Source organism: Brassica rapa, chromosome A09, assembly GCF_000309985.2.
Source record: "Brassica rapa cultivar Chiifu-401-42 chromosome A09, CAAS_Brap_v3.01, whole genome shotgun sequence".
NCBI classification, from domain to species: Eukaryota; Viridiplantae; Streptophyta; class Magnoliopsida; order Brassicales; family Brassicaceae; genus Brassica; species Brassica rapa.
The window spans coordinates 26,031,173-26,051,377 of record NC_024803.2 but is presented as its reverse complement, the minus strand read 5'-3'; the positions used below and the strand labels follow the sequence as shown (position 1 = coordinate 26,051,377).

Below are 20,205 nucleotides of genomic sequence, written 5' to 3'. Positions count from 1 at the left end.
GGATTTTACTTAAGATAAACATGTGGTTACTGGTATATCCAGTTTACCGGGCTAGAGATTTTGTAAATCATAACAGGAAATAAGCACGACGGGATCGAAGCACGATGGAAAAACTCGAAATCAGATAAAAACCATATACTTGGCTAAAGATTTTGTACATTTTTATGATGTAGTTAAATCATATAAATGGTGTAAAAAGTTTTAGAATAATTCCAGACCTAAAGTGGTAAATAATTTGGAGATTTCGTTTTGTTTTAACATAGATAAAATTACCCTTTACTGCTGTCACTGATGTCTAATTTTTTTAAATATTACACGCAGGTTTGTTATTTAAAAAATCTATAAAATACTAATAAAACATGTTAAATTATATATATATATATATATATATATATATATATATATATATATATATCTTTTTTTTTCTTGATAAAGTAAATTTAATATATTTTCGAAAAATAAAACTTTATATTTATGCTTCATACAATGTTAGACTGCATGATTCAATTACACTTTATAGTTTTTGTTACCTAATATAATTATTAAACTATTAGTTGCTCAATGAGGTATGTAACATGGTTAAGACAATACTTCACGACAATTGGCTTCTTTGATTTCAACAGGCTTTCCCTCGGCCTCAGACTTGAGCCTTCTTGAGAAGTTGAGAGAATCTTGCACAGAGAAGTTGCTACGTTATACAAAGATTGTGTTAAAGGTTGCAAGAGGGTAATCAAAACAGAGCAAGAAAAGGGAAAGAGATGGAAGACCTAAGTTGTTGTCAAGGGTTTTAATGAACATGAGCTTTTGGCTGTCCCATTCTCTTTCAAGCTCACTCATCTGCTGCTTCAATGGCTCGTGTGAATCCTCTCTTTTTTTCTTACTTCAATATGAATTAAGAGTAGAATGAACACAGAATTCGGTTTATAGAAACACAGAGTCAGATGAAAATTCAGGACTCAGTGGTTAAGAGGTAAAAGAGTTGGAGATGTCTTCCATCACACCTTTTCCATCTTGAGCATCATAGTAGAAGAAGTTCTTTACCGGGTCTCCTTTCCCTGATACAGCTTTGATCACTTCCTGCAATACAATCAAACCTCTCGTGTCAGTCAAATCACAAGTTTCAAGTGAGAAGATATACAAATGACAAAAGAGAGTGAAGGAGAGAGAACCTGTGCTAATATTCCACCTACAATGGCACAAGCTGGTGGGAATTCGATAGTACCACTGATAAGTCTCTCCAAGAGACTATCTGGTATATGGCTCTCGCTCACAGACTGTCGCAAAAATATTCAGTTTCTCAGTGAGCTTTGAGTGACATTTATAAAGAATTAAAAACATAAAACAAAAGAAACACTCACGTTAACCTCACAGAGTTTCTTTTTGATTTCCAAGACTGTGGCAAGATCAAGCAGTGAACACTCTCCATGTTTACGCCCTTCACTCTCCTCAAACACTTCTACAACTGAAATAGTAACACCAAAGATTACTGTCTTTGAATGTATCTATCTCTTTTAAGATCCCAGTTATTAATTGTGTATAGGTAGTAATAACTGTTATAGCTGTCTTTGTATCTATCTCCTCTATTGAACCTATTCTCCACCATGAAGTCAGAAACGATAAGAAGGTTATATTTCATTTGATTTACGAACCTGAGATCAGATGTGAAGTTCAGCTTAACGTCTATTCTCTCTCTGTCACTCAATTGCAGGCAATGGTTGCCAAGAGAGAAGATGAAATCAGCAAGGCAATGAGACGTTGCTGTGAAAAGCATGTCACAGATTCTGATGTTTCTATGCTTCTCTTCATCCTGCATAAACACTTAAAAGACAATCCTTTTTAAATATAAAAAAACAGAGCCTGCTGTGAAGTCAATCATCATAAGTTAAGGGAGTGATGTGTTGGCATCTGGCACCATACCGTCAATGTGATTTCGTCATCTGTAGCCTTGATTTCGTTTGATACCGAGACAAACAAACAAAGCATCTAGATTTAGACAACTCACAGATTCATGTTCCACGTTTCAAATTTCAGTAAAATAACTATAGAATTTACTTACAGTAGATTCTGTTCCAAGGGATTCACAGCTTGTGACTTTCCGGTGGAGACGGGAGACTTTCCGGTGGAGACGGGAGACTTTCCGTTGGATTCCATGGCCGTAGCTCTAATCCAAGAGAGGCTCCAGCTTCGGCTATGTTTTGTGTCTCCCAAAAGTTGATCGTCCTGGTGAGATGTCGTTGAAATACATGGTGACTGGAGATTTTCCGGTGGTAATCTGAGACTTCGTGGTGGATTTAATAGCCATTGATGTCGTTTCTGCCGAATAGTTTTTTTTTTAGGATGGATTTAGGTTTAGAGATAGAACTTTATATAGGAGGATTATCAAAGAGAGGTAGAGCAAAACTTTTAAGAATCCCTTTAACATCGTCACTGATTGAGAAAGTAACGAAAAAAAAATAGAAGTTGGAGTAGATGATGAAGTGGAAGAGTCGGGAGAGAGTAGCGAAGCTTGAAGACGAAAGAAGCAGCTTTGTCTAAATGGGCTGACAAATCATTTTAATAGATTCAATGTAAAAAGTTCACTTTTTCTCAACTGTACTTACGTGGCCAATAATAATCTATGATTGGTTAATTTTTCAATCTGACGTGTAGACTCTCAGAGGGCTTGGTATCCTCCTTTTAGTATAGTTTTGATTTGAATACGATTGATCAGGATCATGGTGGATATGGTAATAGATGTAACGAACGTGCATACGGTCAGAGCCGGCCCTTGGACCACGCGGAAGAAGCGGTTGCTTCTGACCGTATAATTTATCAAAAGATTTCAGCCACAAAACATTAATATTCCCTTTAGTCTTGTTGTCCATTGCGTCTATCTACTGCCTTTCCAACCCTGGTTCGAACATTACCTTCTCCATTGTAGGCATTAATTTTTTTTCTATCTTTTTTTCTTTAAAATGTGGCCATTTTTTTTTTTTTTGGCTTCCAGCCACCGAATTTCTAGGACTGGCTCTGCATACTGTATGTAAGCTTCATCTTCAAAATCAACAAGACATAGATAATGGTTTTAATTTTGCGTCAAGAATCTTCGTTTAGACCAATATTAAGAGGAAGACCCGAAACCATAGGATCGATTTTTTAAAATCAAGACAGAGGTGACAAAGTAAATGATAGATTCATAAGGATGGAAACACAAGAAGCAACAAGAACAAAGTCTTATGCTAAGTTATTTGAAGTTTAGATGTGGAGCATTTGGTGAATCATATATAAATTCATCAAGTTGAAGCCTCTGCTGCTTCCATGAGCTGCTTCACCTTAGTGATGTAGTCACTCATGGCCTCATCCGTCGATTTCGCTGACATCCAAAACCAAAACCCAAGACAAAACGACAGATTAGATTCGGTTTTAAGTTTTTCCAACAAGAATCGTAAGCTACGTACATCCGGTTATAAGCAAACAAGTAGCAGCTCAAATATGAAATGAGTTACCTTCAACGGCCTTCCAAGCATCCCACTTGGCTCTTTCCTTCATGCTGAACATCCCAGGACGGCCTATAAATCAATCAGAACACACACAAAAAAATTAAACGTCAGTAACATGAAGCTTCTTCTTAGAGAGAGAGAGAAATCGAAAGGAATGTAATATTATTAACTGGTGGTCACTGGCCCGACGGTGGCTTGCTTGAAGAGACCGTAGAGGATGAGCAAGTCTTCGTCAGATGGTTTCGTGGTGAGCGTCTTGACTTTCTCAGCGTGCTCCTCGAACTCCCCCTGCAGATATATATATACATCAAACAATCTTAATTGCCTATAACACCATCAAACATATTATTACAACTCCATTCCTTAAACTGGATAACACAGCAAAAAAGCTAGAATTCAATCGAAAAAATCGAGAATTCATGGACACAAACCCCAACCGGTGAGATTGATTACAAAACTTGTCTGATCACATAGAAACCAAAACAAACACTATCCGAACATAAATTGTAACCGAAATGAATAGACAGGAATATGATCGTACCTTCAAACCCATGATGATTAGACGTTAAGATAAGCAGCGAAAACAAAATCAATGTGTGACGGAGAAGACGAGAACGCGCTTGTGATTATATACTAAGATACTCTCAGGCCCAAAACTTTATTTTATTTCTGATATAGTAAAAATCATATTACCCTTATTAAATCAAATATAAAAGAAAAGAATAAACCTAGAGATACTCTTACACGTCAGACACCTCGCTGATTGGGCTTATCTACCCATCAATGAAGGTATGGGTAAAGAACATGTTCTGTGTTTCTTTTCTCAACGAATATGTTCCTTCTCCACTCAAACGAACGTCTGATCATGGGTTTCCCCATTCATCAATTACCCTTATTTTATCTCAATTATTTATATAAATTCAATTAAGGTAGATGTCTTTTCACAAAAACCAAAACATCTACTGCATAGTTGTCCTAAATCAAAACAACTTAAAAGAAAGAAAATCTTGCTAATTTCAAAGGAAGTGAATCATGGAAGGTTATCTACCAAATCAAAGATTAGAAATGCAAGATCAATCCATCAAAGACCATTGCCACCACAAGCTAACTAATAAACAAGAGATCAGTAGCACAAGATTATTCATTTTCTTTTATACCATCGCAAAAACAACAATTATATCAAGTATCTTATATGTGGTCCTTTGAGATAATTTACTTTTGTCAATACAGAAAATCATACACACACACACACATATATAATTCAATACACCAAAATCTTCTTATAGTTCAATATCCCTTGCATTCCCTAGCCAACAATGGAGATGCTACTGAGGATAGTAAGGTGGTTGGTATTGAGGTCGTAACCCATATCCAGTTTGCTGCTGATAGTAGACAGGTCGAGCCACTATAGCTGGAGCTGGAACCGATCCATATGGAGCCAATTGGTTGCCATATGGGACATTAACACCAGGCACTGTTGAGTTCACAAAACCAAACGGGTTCACTTGTAAACCGTGCCTAGGATCAGGCAAAAGCGGCGGTTGCTGATTATGTGTCCGAGTTGTCAAATTATTACCCGTAGCAACTCGAGGTCGTTTAGGGGGAATAGCAGGGGAAGCGGGCTTAGCGGCTTGCCTCCTCTGAGCTCTCAGATTCTCCAACTCTTGAACGGATTCCTCAAGATCCTCTTCAAAAAACTCAATTTCAAGGTTCCTCTCCTTAATCACCCTGATCACCAACCTCAACGCACTAAGCTCTTTATCAGTAGCTTCGTTCTGGGCCTTGAGAGAGTTACCCCCTTCGGCGCAGACCCTCTTAGCAGCCTCTCTAGAGTTGTATAAACTAGTTTTCAAAACATTAACTGGTCGGAACCTATCAGTCATCTCAAACTCGTAAATAAAAGTAATCGCAGCAAGTAACCTCCCGGTATGCAACAGCTTCTGAACAATACCAGCGACTATGGTCTTATCCAAACCAAGCATCTTAGATAACGTAGTCGCTTGTCTACACTTGGAGATCAAGAAAACGTAATCAAGAATCTCTTCCATCTTAAACACAGATACTAACTCAAAGACTACGACCAAGTGAAGAAACCCTAACGCTTCCGATGATTTGTTACATATATTCAACCTCCAATCGGAAGCGAGCGTCCTCGCTCTCTCCCTCAACTCGTTAGTGAGACTTGGTTTGATCTCAATCAAAGCTTCCAACAGCAAAACGAACGTCCTCCTCGCATCGAGGGCTCTGGCGGAAGACGGCGGGGAACAACGGTAAGAGCCTTGGATCGCGTCAAGAACCAAAGCTGCTGGACTCGATGAGGATCGAATCGCTTGCGCAAGCTCCGGTTTGATCGACAAACGCTTATTCGAGTTATCAACCATGAACTTCCCCAAGCCTTTGCCGTCCATGTTGTCGCAGAACGTTCGCAGTTCCGGCCAGAGGAGCGGGGGTGGTTCGGTTCTGTCGGGTTGGAGGAGGCGGAAGCGGTCAGAGAGTGAGGACTGGAGAGAGGAGAAGCGAGAGTCGATGTCGGACCAGGAGAGGTTGAAAGATGGGGAGAGGAGGGAACGGTGAGGTTGAAGGTCGTCGAAGGCTTGCTTCAGCTTTTGCTTCTTCTCGTCGATTTGGTTGATCGCTAAGGAGATTGATTCAGGAGCCGTCATTGTAGGTGGAGCCCTAGATTTTGATTGATTTGTTCCCCCCGCTGCCATCTCATAATCTCTGTTTCCTGAGAAAGAAGTATATATAGTCAGGTTTTGTTGACACTATCGAAGACAAAAAAGGAAGGAAATCACGGTCCGGTTTATTGATCCAATCTCTTTGGTCCGGTCATCACGTATTATGTGGAATGTTATCTTCACCTTCATGCACTGCAATCTCTCTGTCTCTAAAAATTAAAATTCCTTTCATCGCTTAATTTTTTTGGAATACTAAGAGCAATACAAGATGAGAATTGCTGGTGTATTCATGCACCTGGCTAGAACAAACATTCGTCCGACAAGTCCAAAGAAGATCTGAGAACGCACCGGAAAAGGAGAGCACGTAGCAATAGATCTGAACACCATATATAACTGAAGCGCCAAACTAATGAAGAAGGCCAGTACCGAAGAAGCCAAATACATCCACATAACTCCGAATAGAATAGATCCATGCCACAAAGGATCACCAAGCTTGAACCAACGAGATCCAAAATCTGCAACACCACAACATCATAATTTGACAAAATATTTAAACACAACCATAAATAAGACACATATTTGTCCCCAAATTAAATTCTTTTTCGCAAAGTCAATGTGAAGGCTCCAATCAACTAAAAACAAGTGAGAAAAGGGTGAAACCCCATCAAAAGATAGATCAAAAAGGTGTAGAAGCACTGTGGCTTATTGGTTAATTATACACCTGTGCCTGGGGTGTAGAAATCCAAAACAATACAGCTTATTGTAGATTATAAGATGAAAAACTTATTGGAGGTTCCAAGTAGAGTGGTCGTCTGAGAGAGAGAGTACGCCCATCAAAGGAGTTGCACATGTAGAACCGTGCGTGAATCCAAGTGTTTTGGGGAAAGCTTCATCGTGAAATCATTATCTGTGGAGTTGCTTATCAGTATTGCATATGCTGCAGGTAGTTGATCATTAATATGTAATAGAATTAGAGATTATATGATGGTGTAATTGTTACCCAATGTTAAAGAAAATCATAGATCAAAAGAGAGACATAAAGACACAGAAGAAAGCTAAAGGGGCGCAACATTAGAGAAAAGTTATCGAAAGCTTATCGAAAAACACCGAAACGGCGGAGGAGGCTTTTAAAGGATGAAAGAGAAGAGAGAAAAATTAGGGCGAACTGTCTATTCGTATTTTTCTTCATTTTTCTTCTATTTGTTGGGTTGTCATCATTTAAATATTTATACAAACTGATTTCCTATTAAGGTGACGTTACACGGATTTTCTCATTATTTATATGATATATGGAAAACACGTAATGATAAATTTTTATGTGGGCTCTAAGCTTAAAACATTTCAAAAACCGCATCGTCCCTCTTATGTGGGCTCTAAGCTTAAAACATTTCAGAAGTCTGCAATGACTTTGGGCCAACTTCAGCTTCAACTTTGGCTTTATTTTTTGCTTTTTTATCTTTTGCTTGTAATTACGTTTTTATTTTTCTATAACATCAAGTACTGATTTGAACGTTTCAATTTTCAGATATTTTTATTTTTATTTTTCTTTATAAAAATCTCTTTTTTTGCTTAAATATAAAAATCTCTTTTTTTTGCTTAAATATAAAAATCTCTTTCCAACCGTAATCTAACACCAATCCAGTAATATATGTTTCGGCTTTATTCCGTCAAAGATTTCACAGTCAAAAAGTTCATGTCTTTGATTTGGATTTCTCCAACTTGTGGCAAGGATTTTAAGAATGGATCCATGATAGAGGAGAAAACATTCCGGTTTCGAAGACAGATTAAATGAGAAAAAATGGGGAATCATTAGCGAATTTAAAAGGATTTAATTGATTCACCTACATAAACAAAGAGAAGTTTTACAAGAAAATAATGAAGATTTTCAACATATACAAATATTGATATTGTATATTTGGTATCACCTCGTGGAAAAAATGGATCATTTCATAGAGTTAGTTATCAGATGATGCATCATCAGAAATTTATGAATATTTGCATTCGATAAGAGTTGAATACAAAGAAGGAATAGAAAATATTTCACATGTTAGCCAATAAAAAATTACTTGTAAAGAAAGAATTATCGTACCATGAGCCTATTGTTGTCTCTCAAAGTTTATTGTGTCTAGCAAAGAAAAATGTGTATCGCGAGAAGAATAAACACATTAGCATAAAGTATTAAAGTTGCACTTCATTAAAAATATTATCGTTCAAGGTGATATAAATGTAAATAATTTCGCTGATATTCTAACCAATGTAGTTTTGGTCAGGAAGTTTGAGGAATCCGTGGATTTCCTTGGGAGCACCACTCGCATGGCAAAGTATGGGTTTGCATGCAGAGCCGGTCCTGAGATTCACATACTCACTTAAGGCCGCAATCGAAAAGAAAAAAAGTGACTGATTTTATATATTTTTCAGAAATATTGGCTTTTTTTAAAGGTTATATTTTCCAGTGCAATTGGTGGCCGCAAGCGGATGCTTGCTTTGCTTTGCCTAAGGCCGTCTCTGTTTTCATGACTTAAGTAGTAGATCGTATTTGATGTTATCAAGGTGGAATTTGGGATTCTCAATTGTATAAATTCATATGTTCTTATCTGTGTCGACGAGTTCTTCGAAAACTATATCAACGAGTTTGTAAGTTTGATTCTTATTTTAAGTTAAACTAATTTGTAATCGAGGAACAACACAGTAACCTTACCAGGACTCCGATGAAACATACTGGGCGTCATAAGAGATTTAAAATATTGTGGAAAAGCTGAGTTATTTAGGGTTTGACCATTTCCTGCAAGCTACGGTAGTATAAGTTTTTGGCTGCACGTTGCAGTCTGGATGACTAGAAGAGGTTTAGAAGTGTGCATGGACTGTAACATGTCTTCTTGCATTCCACTCATCACTGTGGCTTGGGTCCCATTATCTCAGATTGTGTAAGAACCTTGTTTAATTCAGTTCTGTTTTGAGTTCTATTTGTCACATACTCAAATAGATTGGTCAGACAAAAAAATGTGGATCCGGTTTTAAAATATTCGGTTTATTAAGCAATCGATAAGATTTGACCCCAAATTTCATCAGGATTTTAAAGTAATAACCAAACAAAGAGACAATTTGCAAAAATAAATGGTTTCTCTAGTAACCATTGAAGAACAACAAAAGCAAATCTGCAAACACGTTTCCCTTTTTCTCACACCCAATGTTTCCTTGGCAATCTGCAACCATTATGAGATTTCCTAGTAGTGTCCTCGATGTACACTATAGGATTCTGATCATTCTTTGAATTGGAGTAACCGCTTCTGAACGCCACAATAGCGTTCATCAGTATTGTATATATTGCAGGTAGTTGATCATCATATGTAATAGAATTATAAATTATATGATGGTGTAATTTTTAAAAAGTATTAAATAAAATGATAGATCAAAAGGGTAAGACATAAAGCCACAAAAGAAAGCTAAAGGGACACAACACCAGAGAAATGTTATCGAAAAACATCGAACAGCGGAGGAGGCTTTTAAAGGATAGAAGAGAAAAAAATTAGGGTGAACTGTCTATTGATTTCTCTTCATTTTTCTTCTAGTTGTTTTGGGTTGCCATCACTTAAATATTTATACAAACTTATTTCCTATTATGTGGTGTTACACGAATTTTCTCAATATTTATATGATACTAGATTAAGATCCGCGCCTTGCGCGGGATGAACATCGTATATATAAATTATTTTACGTATAATATTGTTGCGGGCACAGAAACCGTACCTGAACCAATGCTCAGCCAGATAAGCAACAACTGCCACAACTACCTCACTAGAGCTACCTGCGACCAAGGTTCATTCAAAGAAATGCATCTCAACCACCTGAAGGAATTTTGGCATGAAACTAATTTTCACAGAAGGCCAGCTCAATCATTCATCACTGAAGCTTAGAATTACAAGAAAAGCTTCATGGAGGAAGAAGTTATGAATTTTACAAGTTGGAGGTTTCCCAACCCATCCGTTTGCAAGTATCGGCCCTTAGAAGAGAAAATCAGCCAAACCAAGAAGCGGCGCGGGCCAAAATCAATTATGGATCTCAAGAGGGATCTTTTGTGGATCCGACAAGCCAAGAATCAGGAGAAAAGGCTCAGTGAAGTTGAAGATATAACCATTTTCCCAAACCTGGTTATAAGGAGCCGATTATGGAAAGATTGCATAATCAGTTGGTCCAATCATTCCCAAATCGAGATCAGGCAACCAAGACATACCCTACACGATCCAAAAATTCCAGAAGATTTTAGATGGACCAGCATGCAGAGGAACAGGTGAATCTTCATGGCCAACAACTTTCCTTTTTCGGCCATGTTCACACTAGGAGGAGTAAATGGGTTTTCACTACAACTCTTTGAAGACCAACGGCCATTTTATTTCATATGTGGACTAAGGAGTATTTCAGGAAGGCTTCCAGATCATGGGCATATCCAGAAGCTGTCTAGATACAAGGCTCAATCAAGTTTCCTTTTGGAGAGGCTCAAATCAAGCCTAACGGCTAGATATCTTCAAGGAGCCTAGCTTATGATTTTTCTACTTAATTTTCGTGTACTTAGTTTCCTTTTGAGTCATAGGAACGTTATAGTAGTCCCAGTGTCGAGCCTATATAAGCTCAGGTCATAGTTCATTGTAAAGGACCCTTGATCATCTTTTTAAAGTAATAAGAAATCGTTTTCTTTTAAACAAAGTTGTGTATTCTTTGTTGTTATTTCTCTAGTTCTTTGTGTGTGATTCACTAAGTCCTAAAGAAGCCACATCCAGAGAGCCTTGTGTGATTCAAGACCATCTGTTTGTCCATTGATTGAGAGAGTCAATCCATATCCATCTATCCACTCCATCCATCGATCCAGCTTGGAAGAGATACATATCAAGCAAGCCGGATTCCATCTTCAGTCATCTAACCAACCACTGATCCTTGTTGAGAGAGACACACGTCCAGCAACAAAGATCCCATCATCCATCTTTCTATCCTTCTTATTTGATTTGTTTTCAATTTCCATATCATTTAGTTTTGAATCATAAAAATCCATAAAAATCATATTTTCTTCAGTTCATCATTTGTCATATAGTTTACTTTCTGTTCTTCATATAACTCCATAAAACTCATAAAAAAGTTCATCTTTTGTTTCAGGTACAAATCAGCCGGTCTAATCCTCCATCGCAGCCGCCTAGCCGATCGTCCGTCCGTCCTATCTGTCCAAACCGATCAAAAACCAAACCTCAGTCAAGCCATCCGTGTAGTCTGAATCCCAGCCTGCAACAAATATGTTCTTTTATTTTTTATTTTTTTACAGCAGAAATATGTTCTTTTATATATTATAAAATAATGTATATATATTGGATAATGAAAAAGTCAATAACTATTACGTATATAATTAAACTGGTGTAAATACGTAAATAAATTTTATTAATCCTCAGTTTTTTATTTTCTATTTTATATAATTAAATTGACATAATATATACATAGATAAAAAAGTATATTTTTAATATTGATATATTGTTAAATGATGCATTCTACTTATTTGTATCTTTTATAATAAAAATTTAAACGCTGATAACAAATTTCCATTGTGATTGGTTTTTGAAAGTTTTAGTAATTTATAATTTTTATAAACATTCAATTCAAATTTTAATATTTAAATATAAAGTTGTTAGTATTTCTTCAGAAATTTTATCAAAAAAAAATTGTTCAAAGCAAATTTCAAAATTAAAATTTTTGTGTATTTTCCATCGTATATAATTTAATTAAAAGATATTAATATATATGAGACTTTCTACTTACATGATTTTGTAATAATTTGTATCTTGTTATATAAAAAAAATTAAATCATGGATCATAAAAAATTTAATGTGAGATTTTTTTTTTAAAGTTCAAAATATAACATATACAAAAAAATCTAAATTTTTATTATGTGGTTAATGTGATTTTTTTAATTTATTTTAGTAACTTAAAGCTAAACAAAAATAATAGAGAATACACTAATTTGTATCAAATCTTTATTATTCAAATCATTAATTGTTATATATAATTTAGCCACATTAGGTAATTCCATAATTTTTATTTAAGGAAAGAATTGAAAACATTAATATATTAATTTATGGTTAGTTTAATAAAAATTTTATTATATATTTAAATGGACCAACCTATTTCTCTAATGATTCTAAGAATCATTGTGGTGATGACACGTGGCTACCTCAAATGTTGTAATGCTTCTCTTTTAATATATATGGGATATGGAAAGCCCGTAATGATAAATTTTTATTTAGACTATATGCCTAAAACGTTTCTGAAACCACATTGTCTCTCTCAAATTACCAAAAGTGATTAAAATCACCTTTCTGCAATGATTTTGGGCCAACGTTAGCTTTATTTTTGGCGTTTTTAATCTTTTGTTTGTAATTATGTTCTTATTTTTCTAATAACATCAAGAAATTATTTGAACGTTTCAATTTTCAAATATTATTATTTTTATTTCTCTTTACAAATATCTATTTTTTTTGCTTAAATATAAAAATCTATTTCCAATCATTATCTAACACCTATCCAGTAATATATGTGTTGGCTTTATTCCGTCAAGGATTTCATAATAAAAAATTTCATGTATTTTGATTTGGATTTCTCCAACTTACGACAAGGATTTTAAAAATGGATCCATGATCGAGGAGAAAAAATTTCCGGTTTTTAAGACAATCAAATGAGAAAAAATGAGAAATCATCAGCAAATTTTATAACGAATAAATTCATCATTTAAAAATCGATTCACCTACATAAACAAAGAGAAGCTTTGGAAGAAAATAATGAAGATTTTCAACATATACAAATACTGATATTGTATATTTGGTATCACCTCGTGGTAAAATTGGATCATTTCATTGAGTTAGTTATCAGATGATGTCATAGGAAATTTATGAATATTTGCATCCGATAAGAGTTGAATACAAAGAAATAATATAAAATAGTTCACATGTTGGCCAATAAAAATTTCTTTGTAAAGAAAGAATTATTGTACCATGAGCCTATTGTGTGACTTCCAAAATGTATTGTGTCTAGCAAAGAAAAATGTGTATCATGAGATGAATAAACACATTAGCATAAAATTGCACTTCATCAAAAATATTATCGCTCAAGGTGATATGAGTGAAGAATTTTTCTGATATGTTAACCAATGTAGTTTTGGTCAGGAAGTTTGAGGAATCCGTGGAATTCCTTGGGATGGCCAATACAAAGGAGCATCGCTCGCCTAGCAAAGCATGGGTTTGGATGACTTAAGTAGTAGATCGTATTTGATGTCATCAAGGTGGAATTGGGATTCTCAATGGTATAAATTAGTATGTTTTTTTCTATGTCAACGTGTTCTTCAAAAACTATATCAACGAGTTTGTGAGTTTGATTCTTAATTTAAGTTAAACTAATTTGTAATCGAGGGACAACACAGAAACCTTACCAGGACTACTTACTGGGCATCATCAGAGATTTAAAATATTGTGGAAAAGCCGAGTTATTTAGGGGTTTGACCATTTCTTGCAAGCCACGGTTGTATAAGTTTTTGGCTGCACGTTGCAGCGTGGAGCTAGTCCTGCTTCTTGATTTATTAATCAATGTGGATGACTAGAAGAAGTTTAGAAGTGTGCAAGGATTTTAACATACTCAAATAGATTGATCAGACAGAAAAATGCGGATCCGGATTATTAAGCAATCGATATGATTCAACCCCAATTTTCATCAGGATTATAAAGTAACAACCAAACAAAGAGACAATTTGCAAAAAGAAATGGTTTCTCTAGTGACCATAAAAGAACAAGAAAAGCAAATCTGCAAACATGTTTCCTTTTTCTCTCACACACGACGTTTCCTTGGCAATCTGCAACCATTATGAGCTTTCCTAGTAGTGTCCTCGATGTACACAATAGGATTCTGATCATTCCTTGAATTGGAGTAACCGCTTCTGAACGCCACAATAGCGTTTCTCTTCTTCTTGAAATGAGTAAACCCATTGACCTTAACCACCACAGACTTGAGACCCATAGCCTTAACTCTCCTCCCAATGTTCTCAGCAGTTGCATCAGCCGTGTAACTCGTCATCTTCCGCCCACCTTTGAGATCAGGCAAACTACCAGAAGTAGCCTTGCATTTGACGTTCCCTTTGGAGTCAGTAACGGTGACAAAAGTGTTGTTCCGCAGCAGCTTGATGTGAATGATGTCAGCGTTGGTCTCGAGGTTTGGACGATGGAAGTGAGAGAAGAGCCCTGTGGCTCTACGTCCTTCGTCCTCTTCAATCACTCCTCTAACAAAGTCCAGGTCTTTGGAAATCCCTCCGGTGCGGAAGTTGTCCTTGAGAAGGTTAGACTGAGTGAAGCTTTGGTAGCTGGGTAAGCCTTCTTGACCGGATTGAGAAGGTAAGGTGTTTGGTAAGCGTGATCTCAGAGGATTTCTGAAGGTAGGAGGAGCAGAGTAGCCACCGTCGCCTATCTTGTTTAACAAACCCGATCTCATTTCACTGAAACTAGTGAAGGAGGAGGAACCGTTTCCTCCGGTGTTGAGTAAGCCTGCTTTTATTTCACTGAAACTTTTGGAGGGGGAAGCATTAGGATCCGGTAAGCCGGACTTGTTCTCAGAGTCTCCAGGAACTGGTCCTTTCTCTCCGAATCTCCCACCTGTTCAAGAATACATTAAAATAACCAATCACTCAATATACAAACTATACTTGTGCCACAGAAAGACACTATACAGATTCCTAATCTGACGAATCAAAAATTTACACATCATCGTTCTAGATCCAATCAAAAATGAACAAAGCAAAATCGACAAGAGATAAGGATGGGGGGAAACGACGAACCAGAGGAGCCATCTGATTGAGAAGAAAATCGACATACTGAATTGATTCCACCATAGCTGCGGATCAACGAAGGAAGTGGAGAAGCTCGAAGATGACGAGAAACACCATTCATTTTCCTCTCCTCGCAATTTTCTTTTGGGGTTTAGGGTTTTTTCTCGGACATCAACGAAACAGTTTTGTCGTCTCGATCCCCCTTCAGTGATAGTAGTTCTGAAAATGAGCTCACTATTACATATTGGGCCGCTCATTTACATTGGGCCTTCTCACCTATCGGCCCATTTCTGATCCAAACAAATAACTTTTTTTTAACCAAAATAACCGGATTCAATCGAAGTTAATCGAAATACCTGATTTCTTAACCGATTTTAAACTGAAATTAAAAAATTTAAGTTCACTGCGGTGAAACTTTCATTAACCGAGTATTGATCGATACTAACCAAAAACCGAATAATAGGATCCAAACCGAACGTTCAAGCCTATTTACACAACACATGTACAGGTGGTCCTTGACGAATAACAAACAAAACACTTACTTACAATCATTTGAACATAGAACAATAAGAAAAAACATGTTCCTCTGACCTAACGTAACAAAGATTCTTCCATTTCTTGACTCTCCTTCTGAAACTCAGGCACATCGCAACTGACTGAGAATTTGACCCATCTCTTTCGATCCATATGATCCAAACAAGGTTTCATCACAAAACCAACCATCACCATCACAAAGCTCACTACAGCCACTTTAAAAGTCGACAAAACAACAACCAAACATATCAGCACAATGGGAGGAACACATATCAAAACCGAACCAACGGTTCCCGCAGGTATCTTATACGGTCTCGACGCAGCCGGATACTTCATCCTCATCCTAACAAAAGCAACAAACTCCAAAACCATTCCACCACAGTAAAGCAAATTCTCCGCAGCCACAATCTCCTGAAAACTCAATCCAGACAAGAGCAAAACACCTGAAGCTGAGCACACAATCCCTAACAAAGGTGTCCCGTAACGAGACCTTTTGGCGAAAACCTCAGGAAGCATACCGAGCTCAGCCATTCCAAGAAGCTGAAACGAGTCGCTACTCATCTCGGCTATGAACATTCCCATGTTCGACGTAGCTGCAGCCACTTGAACCCACACTCTCAACCATCCTCCACCGATGGCTCCTGCAACTTCAGCTAAATAACCATCGGTCCATAGCTCGCGGTTCAGCGGTATAGCCCCGGTTCCAGACAAGAGAGGGAGGAAGTTAGAAAGAGTTACAAAGATCACACTGTAACACAAAGCCCTGGGAAGTGTTTGCTTCGGGTTTGCCACTTCACCGGCTAGTGTACTAACAGAATCCCAGTAGTTTAAGTTCCAGAAAAGAGTGTTTAGATACAAGTTCCACTTCACATCTCCTATATCTGTAACAAGCCACCTCCAAGGCTGGAGATTTGGGATCGAAATGAGACTCATTACAGCGAAAGGGAGCATCGTAAAGACTCCCATAAGAACCGCGGTCCAACCGACAATGGTTAGTCCTCTGTAGTTTAGGTAAGTAAGCAATAGAGTCAAGATCAAGATGGAGGCAACTCTAGGCAAACCGGTAGATAAAACCGGTATAGCGGATTTTAGATAATCAAGGAAGAGAACCGGATACAGAGCGTTGTCGATGACCCCGCATAGCCATTTCATCCAGCCTACTTGGAACCCCCAAAAGGGTCCTAAGGCAGAGGAGACCCAAACCACAAAACCGCCGTTTATTGGGAACATTGTGCTCATCTCTGCAGTGATTAGTGCCTCTGGGATACACCAAATGAACGGGAAGATTATAAAGCCGAGAAGAGCTAACAGTGGACCTGCTGCATTCACAATTCCTTCTGCACCAAAAGGACCTCCTGAGACCTCGTAAAATATTAGGAAAACGAGTGGTATCATGGAAACTTTCTTTATAGAATTGGTTGCTGCTTTAGGCGATGCAACATCACTGTTGTTATAGTCTCTCATGGTGATTATCCTTCCCTTCTGAATTAACTAAACAATAAGAGACGAGATAGAGAGCTTGGAAGAAACTATCCTTACTCCCAAAGTTTAATGAGAGGTGGAGAAGACAGCACTAACCGTGAGAGGATCAAGGGCTTATCGTCTCGAGATTTGCAAAGATTGAGGGATGTTTTAAGAAGACAAAACACTAAAACAGTCCCATACTCTCATAGATCTCACATCTTTTAAAAGAACTGAAAAAAGTGTGGTCCTCTGTTTTAAGATTGTCCATATCATATCCCTATGATAAAAATAATGGAGGACGAATCCTTGAGAGAGTTGAGTAAACAAGCGACTGAGATGGTGATGATGGAACCTACGAAGTGATTGAGACACAACCAAACTTTGTTTTCAGGCAAGGAAATGGTCAAACATCGATACTAGATAGGATTTTCTAATGATGCTTCTTTTAAGTTTGTCTCTTTCCAGTCATTCAGGAATTTAAAACTTCTTACTAAAACATTGATTATGGCAACGACCAAAAAAGAAGAGAAGATACAAGCATTGCACATCTTATTAAAACCGTGTTTAAGACTAGAACAAGCTTGTGAATAAACACAACTTACCATGACACTCGAGTTTTTTCGTGGCTATGGCTATCCAAGCTCTGTACTTAAAAACACAAAGGAAGAACACACTCCTAACGTATCAGAGTTTCTTGGCATTCCCGAGTCTCCTGCTGAAGGTCTGGTAAGTCAGAACTGATGGAGAACTTGAGAATTTTCTTTCGATCCATATGGTTTAGACAAGGATGCATCACAAAACCAATGATCAGCATCACAAAGCTCACCGCAGCTACTTTAAGAGACGAGAGTGCTACAACCGCACAGATCAGTAAGGTTGGAGGAACACACATCAGGATAGAACCTACTGTTCCGATAGGTATCTTGTATGGTCTTGATGCAGCCGGGTGTTTCATCCTCATTCTAACAAACGCTATAAACTCCAAGATCATACCAACGCAGTAGAGCAAATTCTCCGCAGCTACAATCTCTTGAAAGCTTAGCCAAGACAAGAGCAAAACGCCTGAAGCTGAGAACAGAATCCCTAATAACGGTGTTCCATAACGTGACCTCTTGGCAAAGAACTCGGGAAGCATACCACGCTCAGCCATTCCGAGAAGCTGGAAAGAGTCACTACTCATCTCGGCTAAAAACATTCCCATGTTTGACGTTGCTGCAGCAGCTTGAACCCACCATCTTAACCACGCTCCACCTAGAGCTTTAGCCACATCAGAAAAGTACCCATCTGTCCATAACTCACGCTCTAGCGGAATCGCACCGGTTCCAGTCAAAAGAGGGAAGATGTAAGAAAGTGCGACTAAGATCACTCCATAGTACAAAGCCTTTGGAAGCGTCTGGTTCGGGTTTTCCACCTCACCAGCTAGAGTACTGATCGAATCCCAGTAGTTTAGGTTCCAGAAAAGCGTGTTTAGATACAAGTTCCAGTTCACATTCCCCAAGTCCATCACAAGCCATCTGGAAGGCTCAAGCTGCGGAATCGAAATCAAACCCATGACAGCAAAAGGAAGGATGGAGAAAACACCCATAGCCACAGCAGCCCAACCAACTATAGTTAGCCCCCTGTAGTTCAAGTAAGTAAGCATAAGAGTCAACACCAAGATGGCTGCAACTCTGGGCAAACCGCTACCTAAAGCAGGGACTCCTGATTTCAAGTAATCAAGAAACAGAACAGGATACAGCGCGTTATCTATAACACCACTCAGCCACTTCATCCAGCCTTGCTGAAACCCCCAGAACGGTCCCAAAGCAGAGGAGACCCACACGACGTAACCTCCATTCTCAGGGAACATTGTGCCCATCTCAGCAGTGATCAAAGCCTCAGGGATACTCCAGATGAAAGGGAAGATGACAAAGCCTAGAAGAGCTAACAAGGGTCCAGCTGCATTCACGCTGTCCTCAACGCCAAAAGGACCACCTGAGACTTCGTAGAATATGAGGAAAATGAGTGGTAACATTGAGACTTTCCGAATCTTGTCGGTGGCTGCTTTGGGAGATGGAGATGGAGTATCGTCATCAACAACGGTTGAGTAAGGAGCCTCATTGTTGCTGCTGAAGTGGCTCATCTCAACAGAAGCTGATGATGGATTCACGGTGATGATTCTCCGCTTCTGCATAACGTCATCCAAACGATTAGATATCTGCAATAACCCCTTTGTCGAATTACTCTATTGAATCTAGGGTTCGTCTTAATTGATAATTGATTAACCTAATCCTGAAGCACCTTTAACGATCGGAATACGAAAACAGAGATGCTCTACGTATAGAAAAACGAAAGTCTAAACCTTTACGAGAGGTGAAGAAGTAGGAACCTTGAGAGAATCGAGGGTGCTCTCGAGATCTCCGTCGTCTATTCAGGAGAGTGTTTGGAACGATTCAGGAGCGCTGATGATGAAACAAACAAGAAAACAAAACAAAGCAAAAGCCCTTTTCGACTAAAACCCAGATTCAAAAGAATTAAATTAAATTATTTATATTATTGGAAATAATGGTTCCACGTGTCATCAAGTTTGGCTTTACTAAAGATTCTTGCAGCTGGGGAGGAAATGTTTTTCTTTCAATGGAGAAGATAAATGTGTGAAATCAAGAAAAGCATGGATCTGCTGGATCTGGATCTCGAATTTGCGCATGTGCTTACTTAATTGGTGAAGGAACCAGTTCTCAGTTAGTTGGTGGACTTCTTTAATTTCTAAAACTTGATGGTGCTGAGCTCTTTACTAATCATTTTTTGCTTGACTAATTTTAATTTTCATTGGATTTTAAACATATATGTTTTTTTTAATGTTCAACAACTAAACGCATAGGGATGAAGACATAAAATTCAGCTTCATACCATAATATACAAAACTATATTATATTAGAAAAAATATTTTGTTTTAATTATTGTTTACTGAAACCGGAAAATCTATGAAAGCCTGGTTAAACACTCTTAACAAACTATACAATTTTTGGTCAAAACAAACTATACGTAAAGTATTTTTGTAAAGGACTTACCAAACAACAAAAAATTTGAACAAGCAAAAAAGTATTTTAGGCAAACAAAAATGGTCAGGGACCACCGGCAGCACATTAATGTGTTGAAAGAGCAAATACTATGTGAATGGGTTAATTGTGGTGCCCGTGAATTGGTTTGAGGTCTTTAAACCCATGCA

General features: G+C 37.7%; 5 protein-coding genes and 1 long non-coding RNA gene across 15 annotated transcripts; all 6 read right to left on the bottom strand.

Moving 5' to 3' along the window:
• Nucleotides 1-1,468: 1,468 nt before the first annotated feature.
• LOC117128109 lies at nt 1,469-2,496 on the bottom strand. The gene is made up of 3 exons (XR_004451287.1): nt 2,057-2,496; nt 1,918-1,944; nt 1,469-1,807 (listed from the first exon to the last, which is right to left on the bottom strand). It is a non-coding gene; the product is annotated as an uncharacterized LOC117128109 (long non-coding RNA).
• Nucleotides 2,497-3,100: 604 nt separating this feature from the next.
• Nucleotides 3,101-4,165, bottom strand: LOC103840220 (acyl-CoA-binding protein). The gene is made up of 4 exons (XM_009116715.2): nt 4,021-4,165; nt 3,650-3,767; nt 3,486-3,548; nt 3,101-3,352 (listed from the first exon to the last, which is right to left on the bottom strand). Exons 1-4 carry the CDS (start codon nt 4,030-4,032, stop codon nt 3,273-3,275), a joined length of 273 nt encoding a protein of 90 aa, XP_009114963.1. The 5' UTR covers nt 4,033-4,165; the 3' UTR covers nt 3,101-3,272.
• A 439-nt stretch (nt 4,166-4,604) lies between these two features.
• On the bottom strand, nt 4,605-11,910 carry LOC103840219 (FRIGIDA-like protein 2). Of its 5 annotated transcripts, none has more exons than XM_009116711.3 (4): nt 6,879-11,910; nt 6,453-6,672; nt 6,341-6,366; nt 4,605-6,207 (listed from the first exon to the last, which is right to left on the bottom strand). In XM_009116711.3, exons 2-4 carry the CDS (start codon nt 6,605-6,607, stop codon nt 4,805-4,807), a joined length of 1,584 nt encoding a protein of 527 aa, XP_009114959.1. In that variant the 5' UTR covers nt 6,608-6,672; nt 6,879-11,910; the 3' UTR covers nt 4,605-4,804. The 5 variants fall into 5 exon arrangements, with proteins under 5 accessions (XP_009114959.1, XP_009114958.1, XP_033135661.1 ...); XM_009116710.3 differs by having other exon boundaries at nt 6,453-7,064; nt 7,158-11,910; XM_033279770.1 differs by having other exon boundaries at nt 4,605-6,360; nt 6,453-11,910.
• A 1,918-nt stretch (nt 11,911-13,828) lies between these two features.
• LOC103840218 (probable ribosomal protein S11, mitochondrial) lies at nt 13,829-15,245 on the bottom strand. Its single transcript, XM_009116709.2, has 2 exons — nt 15,009-15,245; nt 13,829-14,826 (listed from the first exon to the last, which is right to left on the bottom strand). The coding sequence occupies exons 1-2, from the start codon at nt 15,118-15,120 to the stop codon at nt 14,009-14,011; spliced, it is 930 nt and encodes a 309-aa protein (XP_009114957.1). The 5' UTR covers nt 15,121-15,245; the 3' UTR covers nt 13,829-14,008.
• Nucleotides 15,246-15,478: 233 nt separating this feature from the next.
• LOC103840215 (probable polyamine transporter At1g31820) lies at nt 15,479-17,219 on the bottom strand. The gene has a single exon (XM_033279774.1). It carries the CDS (start codon nt 16,995-16,997, stop codon nt 15,591-15,593), a length of 1,407 nt encoding a protein of 468 aa, XP_033135665.1. The 5' UTR covers nt 16,998-17,219; the 3' UTR covers nt 15,479-15,590.
• A 251-nt stretch (nt 17,220-17,470) lies between these two features.
• LOC103840216 (probable polyamine transporter At1g31830) lies at nt 17,471-19,620 on the bottom strand. 6 transcript variants are annotated; one of them, XM_009116707.3, is made up of 2 exons: nt 19,366-19,620; nt 17,471-19,164 (listed from the first exon to the last, which is right to left on the bottom strand). In XM_009116707.3, the coding sequence occupies exon 2, from the start codon at nt 19,117-19,119 to the stop codon at nt 17,674-17,676; it is 1,446 nt and encodes a 481-aa protein (XP_009114955.1). In that variant the 5' UTR covers nt 19,120-19,164; nt 19,366-19,620; the 3' UTR covers nt 17,471-17,673. The 6 variants fall into 6 exon arrangements, with proteins under 6 accessions (XP_009114955.1, XP_009114953.1, XP_009114956.1 ...); XM_009116705.3 differs by having other exon boundaries at nt 17,471-19,194; nt 19,366-19,597; XM_009116708.3 differs by having other exon boundaries at nt 19,339-19,546.
• Between the last annotated feature and the right edge of the window lie 585 nt (nt 19,621-20,205).